General features: G+C 44.1%; 1 protein-coding gene across 1 annotated transcript in view; it reads right to left on the bottom strand.

Moving 5' to 3' along the window:
• Positions 1–12,181, bottom strand: part of ANKRD54 (ankyrin repeat domain 54) — an 86,435-nt gene that overhangs the window by 22,617 nt on the left and 51,637 nt on the right. The window contains exons 4-5 of the mRNA XM_085601411.1: positions 12,050–12,121; positions 8,608–8,655 (exon numbers count right to left, since the gene is read on the bottom strand). Coding sequence (XP_085457537.1) covers positions 8,608–8,655; positions 12,050–12,121 — 120 coding nt within the window. The remainder of the gene's footprint in view (positions 1–8,607; positions 8,656–12,049; positions 12,122–12,181) is intronic.

Genomic DNA, 12,181 nt, shown 5'->3' with positions numbered 1-12,181 from the left:
ATTATAGTATTCGTCATTGCAGACTAGTGCCACTACATTCCTATCCCTGAAATTAACTATAATCGTGTCTCCTTGTATGTCTTTTAGCTTTCTTCCTATCCAGCCAACCCTTCTAACAAACAATATTTCTCCATTTAAATGTCTAGGGATCATCCTGTTCGTATTCAACCAGAATAGCACCTTGTTCTTTAACTCCTGGTAGGATTCTGATTTCCCATTCTTCAGTTCTGGGACGCCAGTAAGTGCAATTGTATAGGGTAGTGACTCTGGTGGTAGGTCGATTGTTACCAGAGGAGTTTTTATACTTCCTTCATGCTTATGTGTTATTTTTTCTGTGCTTTGTAGTATGGCAGCTCTTTCCTTCATAATCTTCCCTGCACTAGATGTTGGGCTTTGAGCACGTTTTTCTAGTTTTTGTTTATTACAATTCAGACCTTTACAATTTGGTACCTTTGTTGGTTGTACTATAGATACCGCACTTACAGCACTTGCAGCACTTGTGGTGTTTGCAGAATCAACATTAGATGGTGATAAATTCTCTAATCTCCCTCTAACTTCTACCTTTATCAGGTTTTTTAGGGAAATAAAATTATCCAGAGTTAACTGTTCCAATTTCTCCAACTTTTCATCTACCAATTTAATCCTTTCAAGGACTGGCAAAACCATTGACCTAACAATGTGCTCTATATGTGCCAGTGACCCATAGACACCTTCGGTAGAAGCAGGAGTTATAGTTTCAGTAAGGCTGCCTGTAGTGGTTTGAGTAGATCGCCCATGATTATCATCAGGCCTTACAGGTATCCTTTTTAGGTCGAGGACTACCGGTCTGCCGAAAGGCAGAACCGGAAGTTGGAGATTTAATGACTTGGAGAAGAGGGGCTTGAACCAGCCTCTCTTCTCCCCTGTTCTCCATTGGCTGGCCTCGTAAATGCTGGCCAGCCACTGGAGAAGAGGTCAGTCACTCTGATTAGGCCCAGTCCTTTTCGGATCGGGGGGCGTGTTTTTTGCGAGAAGTCTCAAGGAGGAGACAACAGCAAAACACGCCCCCCAATCTGAAAAGGACGCTGCGTTTCTCTGTGAAATGCTCCGTGAAATACTGCGAACAGCGTATAGTCCGTTTTAAAACCATTCCTCCTGGGCCCGGCCAAGCGATTCCCCACGTCTGCTGAGACTAGTGTTTTTCTGGAACATTCTTTCCCCACAAATGACAAATGTTGCTTAGGACAGGTGCTGGGTCAACACCATGCAAGGGCGGGCATTGAGTGCTCAGGATGCACCCGGTGGGTAGCTGGTGGAGCAGCTTAAGGTTGTCCTGCGCGGTGCGAGCTCCGGAAAGCTTTCACAAGATGACAGTGTGGTCACTGTCTATCCGGGCGCATGGTGGAGGCACTAACGCCAATGATTCCTAAGGGGGCTGCCTGGCAGTGGGGTCGGGGCAGCAGCGCTGCTGTAAAGGGAGCCTGCAGAACCATGCCCAGACCTGGCTCCGCGGCCCCGCCATTGCTGCAGCGAGAGAAGTCCTGCCCTAGGACAGGGCACTGCCGCTCTGTTGGGAACACATGAATAGGGTGCAGGCGAGTCTCTCCCCACTTTCGTTTCTCCTGCGGCCCCGCCCACCCCAGCATGCTGCACAGCCGCAGTCTGATCTGCCACAGAAGACGCAAGCAGCACTTCGCGCAGCAGGCCGGCCATAGAGTTATTCAAACTAAAAGGCAGTAAGTAAGTAAAGATTGTGTAACTTGCTAGAAACGGGATGTGAAGTTACTGTGAAGCAAGTGATGTAAGGTCAAATGTACGGACCTGTGGTTCTTCTGGTAACGTGACTCTCACTCAGGCGCGCAACACCCATTGGGCTCACCGGGCTTCAGCCCCCTCCGTCATGTTTGTCAGCCCGGCCGAGACAGCCTCGCGGGCTGGCGTCCGTCTAATTGCAGCTGCACCCGAGTACTTCACAGGTCTTTAAAAGACCATTTACTCGTTAATGAGGATCTTGCTGTGTTACTTTTCACCCCTTCTTACAGCTACTCTGCCTATGGCTGGAAGACTTAGCCCCCCCTGAAATCTTTTTCAGCCCCCCCCCCCCCCGAAATTTGGCTCTAGTTGCCCGCCTGCTCTCACTAGTTCTGTCTGCAAATATAGGGCAGCCCGGTCCATGCTGCTGAATGCGTGACTCTCTTCTAGTGATCAACTGTGTGCATCTTTGGTGAATATGTGTTAGTGTTAGAGGACAAAACGTATGGTAATGTGGCGAAGTGTTAAAAGATATGATTATCTGTGACTGCAGAAATACTTTGTGACGGTCTTGCAGGGACAGACAAGTCTACTCTATGCGGCGTGTGCAGGTGTTGAATAAACAATGGGGCATCCTTACAGCCTGCTCTTGCCATGGGGAAAAACGGGCTAAATTTTGAATATACACATAACTGGTAAGTGAACGTGCCACATGTTCTCTCTGAAGCATCAATAGGCTAGAGCCCCTTAACTGTTTTGTCAGTTTCGGTTAAAACAAAACATAAAGGCAAAGGGCAAACATTACAAAGACTTGCTTCACAGTACCATAAAAGAGGAACGTGCAGTCTTCGTTCTTAAAAACTCCTATATTCTGCAAGACTTGAGGACACTTGCACAGAAAACAATCTTTTCTTGCCACACCTTAAACTTTTAACTTGAGGTGTTACTTAGAGCTGCTCTTCTCCCCATATATGTACCTTGACAGTATTTGTATTGCCATACCAATAAAGAATCTGGGATGTGGCACAAAGTTAGGCTGGAGTGATTTTTTTTCCACCTCCTCGCACTTTGAGTTCTCCACAAACGCTGCGCATTCTTTCAAAGGCGGGAACCGCCATTCTTTGATATGCCTCGCTTAAAAGTATGTAGTGCTTTACGTGAGAGGTAGGTGCCGGACTCAGCTTCTCCTCTGCGAGCTTTAAACATTGTGGCTTTCGTCATGGAGACGTAGAAGGAACAACCTGTGAATTAGATTGCATGGATGGGGTAACTTTCTTTCAACATGTGAGTTGCTAGCTACATTTCCAAGAGTAAAATACCGACTGTTTGTTGTTTTTAAGAGTCATTTGTAACTTGGCTCGTCTTTTATTACTTAATTATTAGTCAAGGATACTTAACTAAGGGCTAAGAATACCAGCTTTAGGAGATTCTGCTTATTTTTTTACCGACCAAGATATTAAATACCATTGATGACATTATGAAACTGTCTGGTGGAAATCCTAGAAAGTGCAGCAAATGTGGCACTACATTTGGGGTGGAGGTTTGGAGAGTGGGGGTATCTGCTCACATCTCAACAACAGCGGAAGACTCACTTGAATTTTGTGCTTTATTAGTTCAAAAGGCATTGTGGAAGCCTCTCTGAATGTAGTTCAATTTCTTACTTCATTTTGAAATAGGTGGCAGTGGCATTTGGTGTCTCACAGCCTGCTCGTAGAAGAAAACTATTTCTTTAAAGCATGAGAGCCCGATTCTCTATCAAAACCTAATCGCGATGGTATAACTGGCACTGTGTTATCTTTTATAAGGAATACTTAGGAAGAGGTAAATAAATCAAGGGAAAGGTCTTCGGTGCAAGGAGAATCAAATAAGAAACAAAAAGGATTTATAACAATGCACCTGTGAAAAGTGCACTATGATTTAAGTGAACAATCCTTGGAACTCACCACAATTTTAAAGATAAACACATAACATTGCATACAGTAAATCTAAAAGGAACTCATTCACATAGTTACACTTCAAACAATGGGGCGGAGCTATCCTTAGAGCCAATTCAAGAAAGTAGAATGATAAATTGTGACTAAACCTGATATAGCTACAACAAACATGTTTTAGTGGATGGGACAATGTTTATAGGCTACTGAAAGAGATCTTAACAAGCATTTACAATGCAATGGTCTCGGCATTGTTAAAGTTAGAGCTATTGGCATTGCTCATGACATTATTTTTGGTTTAAAAACATCTCTCTCTCTCACAAAAAAAAGACTTATTTTGGTGACAGAGACAGATGTTTTAAAAACAAAAATAATGTCATGAGCAATGCCAATAGCTCAAACTTTAACAATGCCGAGACCATTGCATTGTAAATGCTTGTTATAGGAAGTCCTTGTTTGAGGGTTACCGAATCTTGGGTTTTGAATAGTTTTGGTTCCCTCCCTTTTTGTACCGCTTCTATTATTTTCCTCTTCGAAGCCCCGCCAGTTCTTACTCGATTTGCAGTGCGTCTGTTGATCGTTTTGGACGGTGGAGCTTTGGTCGTTAAGGGTGTCTCTTTATATGGCGTCATGTCGCTGTGATTTAAATGACTGATGTTCCCATTAGCAAGCAAGGGTGGAGACCTATCTAGAGCAGTAAGGCTCCCACTCTGGTTCAGTGACGCCAAGGAGGAGAGGGCCAGGTCCTCCGTGGCCACTGAATCAATTGTTGTAGCATGAGTCTCTACAAATATATCTTGGTGCTGCATAGTTGGTATGTGTGGCGCACTAATTGCACTTGTTGCAGAAAGAGACATTACGGGAGAAGGATTTTTTAAGGATGGAATATTGTGACTTCCCTCAACTCCTGGGAGCCCTACATAAGAGTCCAAGAAGGTAGATCCAGGTGAATCTACTCGTTGTTCATTAGAGGTAGGGTGTAGCGAAGCAAGGCGCATGTTGGGGGGGGGGGGGGGAGTGATAGGCGTCTCTCAGTGCTCTCTATGGCAGTTACAACAACACCTATGGTTTTCTGCAACATCCTATCAATCGCAGTCAAACTCGGCAAGGGGACCATGGTATGTTTGTTCTGCGGATCCATAGATCGTTTCTTCGTAGTAGTTTTTTTCCCCATAATTCAATTGCCGGGTCGGCCTCCTAGACAGTACAACAGAAATACTTTGTCAGCAGAATGCGGGATCATCAGGGAGGCGCCTCAATAGACCTCAGGGAGTGGGCCCCAGCCCAGCCTCCTCCGGCCCCGGACGGCCACAGACGGTCCCGCCCTTGTCCCGGGCTTCTCCCGGCGCTACCCGCGCGCGGTCCCGCGACGCGGGAGCGGCGTCGTGAATTTATGCGCCTCCTGGCGCGCAACTCTAGGTCACGTGGTTCGTGACCGCTAGAGCTCCTGGGTCTTGTGGTCCGGTCTCCCCACTGCGGCCGCGCAAGATGGTGATGCGGCGGCGGGAGGCCGGAGCCGCTTCAGGCAACAAGGGAGCAGGGGCAGGCAGCAGGGTCCACGGGTCGTCAGGGCCGAAGAAATCAACTTGCCAGGTAGGTTCACGGGAGACAAGGAACCCGCTCTGCTGCAGCAGCGTCGTGAATTTATGCGCCTTCTGGCGCGCAACTCTAGGTCACGTGGTTCGTGACCGCTAGAGCTCCTGGGTCTTGTGGTCCGGTCTCCCCACTGCGGCCGCGCAAGATGGTGATGCGGCGGCGGGAGGCCGGAGCCGCTTCAGGCAACAAGGGAGCAGGGGCAGGCAGCAGGGTCCACGGGTCGTCAGGGCCGAAGAAATCAACTTGCCAGGTAGGTTTTCACGGGAGACAAGGAACTTAAAGAATACATTTCTCAAAGTAACACCTTAGTTCAGTGGTTCTCGACTTTTCAACTTGTGTGTGCCCTCCAATTAATCATTGCTGGAACCCAAAGACCCCCAGTGAATCATTATTGGAATCTGGGTACCCCATGAGTCATTACTGGAAGGCGGGGACCCCGGCCTTAGCATTTTTGATGATTTGAACTGCAAAACAATACACACAAAAAAGCAGAGAAACAAGCATTCTTCAAACAAATTTACTAATGGTGACATATTTGATTTAATTCACAAATATAAAACATATTTTTAAAAATCTAAATTTTAATGGGAAGGTTAGAGCTTTTCTAAATGTAATTGAGGTAAATCATCATCCATACTATATTCCAAATGATGCACTTGCACTGTTCTCACAAATCAATCTGAGGATGCCAACTTAATTTTTGATCTCCAATTTCAAATTACTTCACACTTACAGCACATATTAATATTGTCAAGTTTACATCTTGCTTCTTTATTTATATATGCTTTATTGATCTGTTACAATGTTATTTTCTAAGCAGTCATGGACTTCTGGAGTAGACTTCATTAACCCCCGAAGGGTCCGCGTACAAAAGGTTAGGAACCACGGCTTTAGATTAAATATTTCTCAAAGAGATACTTTTGAAACCGCAGTATATTATCACGGATGCTCATAGAAAAAGCTCAGGATGTCCGTGATTAGGGCACTGCCATTATAATTGAGAAACAGAAACCTGAACATCTGATGACCATCACAAAAGTTGTTATAATGGCGCACAGTGTGTGTTCAAGTGACATCAAAAGCCCTGTGCAGTTCGTAACTAGGATTTGTTTTTGCACATATTGTTTTAAGATCAATGTATTTGAACCAACTATGTTCAGTCCAACCAGGTGGTGTAGATAATTCACATCTTTGCAATCCTGCATTGGTAATCAAACTAATGGTTAAAGGTGTCCATTTGCAGAGCACAGTTCATAAAGGTTATTCAGTAAAAGTAGAACATGGCAACTGCTTCGAAGGACATTTTAATAAGAAGACTCCATGGTGTCAAGAATTACCACTACAGTCTGGCAAACACTTGGCGAACGAGGACCAGGTACCATTCAAAAACTGGTAATGTACTGTTTCAATTGTGTTCTGTTGTAGTGTATATTTTTTTGTGGCGAAGATGGTTGGTTCCTCTATATTAATGTATTTCTTGGACAACAACCAGACTTGTAAAACACTTGGGCAATTCTTTCACTGGGCTTGGAATTACTAACAAAACAAAAAGTGGACGTTGTTAGATGTACTGTAGGACACAAAGATCGCACATACACCGGAGTTTTGAAGTTGATACCTGAAGGGGGCATTGAGTCCACAGATCTGTTGCCATTTTGTTTGTGTAATAGCAAACATATGTAGACAGTATGCTGGTGTGTGGATACTATCCAGAGGTCTTGATTATTAAGCTCAAACTGTGTGGGATTCTTTTTGTTTACGGGAATATAGTTTTTCTTCAATACAACTGATCCTAAACATAGGTTTTCTAGACTAAGAATAGTACATTTCTTACAAATGTTGTCTGTATCGTGACTTCTATACATCAAGTCGGAGCTTTTTATGTATTTGTGAAGCTACATCTACCTTGTTTTCTCATCAACAGCAGATCTGCTGTGATCTAAAGAGGAGGCTAGTGTGACGACTAGAGTAATGAAATGCATTATCTGAACATACTGGGCCAGATAGACATAATAAAAAATTGTACAAGTACGTTGAGAAATGTCCTCCCCTGCTTAAAGGTGTAGTACATTTTTTATATTCCACAGAGCTTTTCCAGGGACTGCATAGAAAGCTGCTCCAGTGGCAGTAGTTCTGGAAAAAGCTGTGTCCCTTGTAGCTAGTATTCCCACAAAGCAGAACTCTACATGTAGTACAATTTTGCATTTTGGAAGCCAGTGCCTGTGGACAATTCCACCCCCCAACCCCCACCGCCGACCCGCTTTAGGAAAACATTTTCATGTGAGGAAACCCCTTCACCTACACCCCTGTGAACTTTGGGGGTGTTGCAGATCGCTTCCCACCCAGGAAAGGCATTTACTCCAGCTCTTAACGGGTGTAAATTGATTTACACTCAGTCTCTTTTTGTGAGGGTGTAAATGCAGACACTTGGGAGACAAACGTTTACAAACTAAATATCGAAACACTTTGGGCCTTTGTTAACGAGCCCCACAGTGTTTGGTTATTAAAATAAAAAAGGATCAGCATCTGTGATTTGGGCATTTTATTTTCTGGACTCCAAGCGTAAGCCCTCCCTTTGCGCGGGTATCTTTTGTAGAATTCAGAGAAACACTATCGTATTGCGAACGAGTGAACAGTATTGGGCAAAAGAATGAAATTACAAAACAAATCACGAGAAACTTGTTCCGAGTTTCAGAAAAGTTGCAATTACTTAAAGTCCAAAAGAAGAGTCAGCAGTAACATACGGAGAGCTGGTTGATGGGAGTTTTACCCTGTGCAGAGAATCGGCAGCAGGGTGGCGTGGACGGGAGCACGGAGTTTCAAACTGAGGTCAGACAGTGTATGTAATATATATGAAACAAAAAGGTGAAAAACAGCAGAGCGCCACACAGATGGGGTATAAAAGAAGACAATTACATAAAGCAGGGAGACAGATGCACAAAACTACACAGAAGGGAAAGACGTGGCTTGTTTATCTGCCAAGGTCTGATTGGGGGTGGCGGGACAGGGCTGTGGGTAGTTACATCTTAGGGCTAGGGGCGGTAAAATCAATTAAGAGGTGAGATTACAGATAGCTCACAGTGTTTAGGCAGTTAGATACAAAAGGACTGCACGGAGTCTTTCATATTAAGGCAGCAGAGACTTACAAATAGGAGAACAAAGTTTCATTCAGAAACCAGAAAAAACCATAGAGGTACATAAGGGAGAGAACTGTAGGAATCACAAACCAAGGAGGTAAAGAACTGCAATGATTCTATTCAGAGGGCAGAGGGGACTAGAGGGTAATAAGATGCCCATATTTGGAGCTTCAATCAGTCACAGCCACAGTGTTCACAATCCGCTCACATACCTCCACGCAGCAAGGTGGTGATGACCGGGACGTGATTGGTGCAGGCAGCTGCAGGGAGACAAACAACGTTATTCTCAGTTATTCTACTTTATTTCCTTAAAATATCCAGTCACTTTGTCAGCCTCTCAGGAGCCAGTGGTCAGCAACACAATGCTTGGTCATAAGTGCTACCCATTTAATCGGTGTCCTCTTCTTAGGGGGAGCGTGTCACACCTGACAAGTACATGTTCAGTCCCCTGGAGACGCTGTCCTGAATTTGGAACAGTTGTCTAGCCATCATATCCACAGCTGTCCCTGCAGCTCCCATCCCCTGCATATTGGGTGGGCTCAAGGTGCACTGTTGATTCCACCACCATTCCATTTGGCCTAAACTGCACCTATAAAAGGTAACTCCATTACAACAAAGATGCAAATCCTCAGATCTGGATTTTCTTTTAGAAATCAATGTTTTCAGGAGTGTAAATTAATTTAGCTCAACTGAAATTAACCAGGACTAAAAAAATGTATTAGGTTTTTAAACAAAACTCATAACACAAAAACTGCATCCTTGAAAACATGGTATCATCTCCTATCATTACTGAAGATGCATAGCATTAGCCAAGTGCTGGTGAGTGTTGCTCGGATGATTACCCCGACACAACTAGGATGATCCACTGAAATCCCCGACTCTGCGCTAAGACATAGCATGAGACTTGCAAAGCCCCACACAACCACATAATTTGCATGCTTTGTTCCAAGGAACTGATATGCCTTTAGTGAATGAACCTTTACTGAACAAGCAACAAAGGCTGGTTATTGACAAATCATCACTGTTGGACCGATATTTTACAAGGTTTTTGCATGGCCTGCAGGAAATAAACACGAAATCTCACATTATAAGTGGCCTCCTAATTCTGATAGGGTCTGAAGCAGCTGAAATCTATGGGTGAAATTCCAGGAAAGAAAAACAAAATAATTACTGGGGAATTACTCTGGATTCCCGTTTTCTAAGTTAAATAATTTCTCAGGGAAACCTCAGGGTTCCTCTTCTAATCCCGGTTAACTCCCCAACCATCCCATCTCCCACTGGAGTTACTTGTACATCCGCTATTGGTAGCATTGGGGGGTTGCGACCCTAAGAAGGTAAATCGGAGTCACTGATGAGGATCTAGTGTCTGAAATGTAAGAACACAGGGACAGCAAACCTACCAACAATACTGGGGTGGCTCATTGCTTGAAACCTCCAACCTTATGACACTTTCTGGAGGACAAGAACAGTGCTTCTTCTGTGAAGAGTTGCCCCTCTATGAACATTTAATTAATTTCATTGACAATTTCTACCTCATCCCACCCCAGTACTCCTCACTGCCAGTTGCAGATTTCTGCGAGGGAGTGCGGATGTTTATTTGGGTGATTACTGGATTTTTTTTTTTTAAAAAAAGACTTGTTACTAAGAAGGTCATGCACAACAATGAAGGAAACAACATACTGAAGAACCAGGAAAGGGAATGTTACTGATTTGTGATTCTCCCTCAAGACTGGGCCCAAATCTGGGAAATCGCCTGGCTACTGGACTGTAGAAAAATGAAAGAATCTTACTTGCACAAAAATACGAAGTGCAGTCATTAGGAAGCAGCGTCCTCACCTACTGATGCCAGCTAAGGTGGCTGAAAGGACATGCGAGGATGACATCTCCAAAAATGAATACTGCCCAGAAGCCAGGAGGTCACCCAACTTGCTGTCTAGGAACCATCAACACCCCTTAGGTCGTGGAACCTGCTCCATTGCCTACACAAAGGGGGGTGAGCCCGCATCCTCTCCAACCTTTCTCATACCTGTGCTTACGGAGGTTTTGAGAAGCTTGACACCGACTCCTGGCCAGTGGTCCAGTGCCATAGGCTGCAAGACGTCAACCTGATGTCGCAACTGTTGAAATCAACTTTCTAGCTATTAGCGGTTATGGAGATAGACACAGTTGACTTAGTTGGGTTCTCAATCAGTTTCACAGAATGTTCCCCCATTGGATAAAAAAAAAAATCGCTAAAGGGTGCAAAGGTAACTGAAAATGAAGCACCTAAGGCACAAGAACCACAAAAGTTTGTGGGGTGAAAACTCTGGTTCAGCAGGTCCAATAACCCCCTAGTTTTCGAATGTAGAATACATATCTGTAAATAAAGTAATGTTCTTTTATAACGTACAGAACTGTCTTGACATTGAAATTATTTCAAATATTATTTTCTACGATATGTTGTTTCTCAGCATCTCACTTTGCACTACCCACTGCTCAATACCACTACTAAGAGAGTCATATGCTAAAAGGGAGAACTTGGTCATTCGGTATGAGTGCAACAGTATTAGTGGGTAGAAGTTCCCAGGATGCATAACCTTTTGTGTATCACTGTAATGTGAAAAACAGTATAATCATGTATAATATTTTTGATTTACACATGAAACTAATTTTAAATTTTTGTAAGGTGTGGCTCTGCTGCAGAGAGTAGTTGATACTTGCTCCTTTTCCCATCCCATCAGCTCTGGAATGTCGTTTTTGCAGAGCATCCCTGGATGTTCTGTACAGAGGGGGAGGGGTCTCCTTTGTGCCAGGAGGCGAAGGCAATATCTTCACTCCTGAATCTTGAATTTTCTTTCCTCCTGTGGGTCTTCGAACACTGAAGGATTACTTAAACTGCTTACCTCACCTTTCCCCCAGCCTTACTGCTATTTCTTCTACTTTGTAAAGCGAGAGCACACAAATATGCCTCTAGGCAAAATGCCTTCTGTCTGCAAGTGATATAATGTTTTTTGTGGAAATAGCACTAGAAAAGTACAGACGTGTCTAATGCACACACATTTGCAATTTGTCTTTCTTCGTTCACTTGCTGCATAAAGAGCAAACATTGCAGGTTACCTGCCCAGAGCACAGCAAATCAAACACTGGACCTGCTCTGGCATTATATGATGAATGCTAATTTAATATCCTCGCTTTTTCCTTGGTGTGGGCCTCAAGTATTTGCAGCTATAGTACACCCCTTATGCTCTCTAAAGCAAGTGAAATGATAAAGATGATGACAAAAAAAAAGTGGCTTCAGCAATGGAACCAGACAAATTTTTATCCAACACTTGCACAACCTTTCCACTGGTACAGCTTCCCAGGTCATCAGGGCAGGTTGTACAGATGTACATACCAGCATTGAGAGTTGTAAAAACGATTTCAGTTTACACTCTTCTAACAGAGTCCTACATTTGAGAGCTCCCTCAACCCTGAGCACAAGGCACAGTTGCAATCCAAATGAGCAGCCTCTGAGAGGTGGCGAAAATGAAGGAAATATATTAAGAAACGCGCGTATCTTTACAGTAATGCTTCCTTTTACTGGGCCCACTGCTGGACTGTCACTTGTTGCTTAGGCCCAGTCCCCACGTACCTAGAGCCCTTACTTTTACTTTACCCTTACACACAAAGACTTACCCAAATGCAGGGGTGTGTTACCAAGCCCATCCCTCTGGTTCGGGTCAGCACCATGGTCCAACAGCAGGTGCACTACAAAAAAAAAGCAAATCCCTTGTTACAGTACTTGTGTATGACAATGACCACAACATA

Source organism: Triturus cristatus, chromosome 4_2 (genome assembly GCF_964204655.1).
Source record: "Triturus cristatus chromosome 4_2, aTriCri1.1, whole genome shotgun sequence".
NCBI classification, from domain to species: domain Eukaryota; kingdom Metazoa; phylum Chordata; class Amphibia; order Caudata; family Salamandridae; genus Triturus; species Triturus cristatus.
Note: the sequence above shows the minus strand (reverse complement) of the source record. Positions and strands in the feature narration are given on the sequence as shown.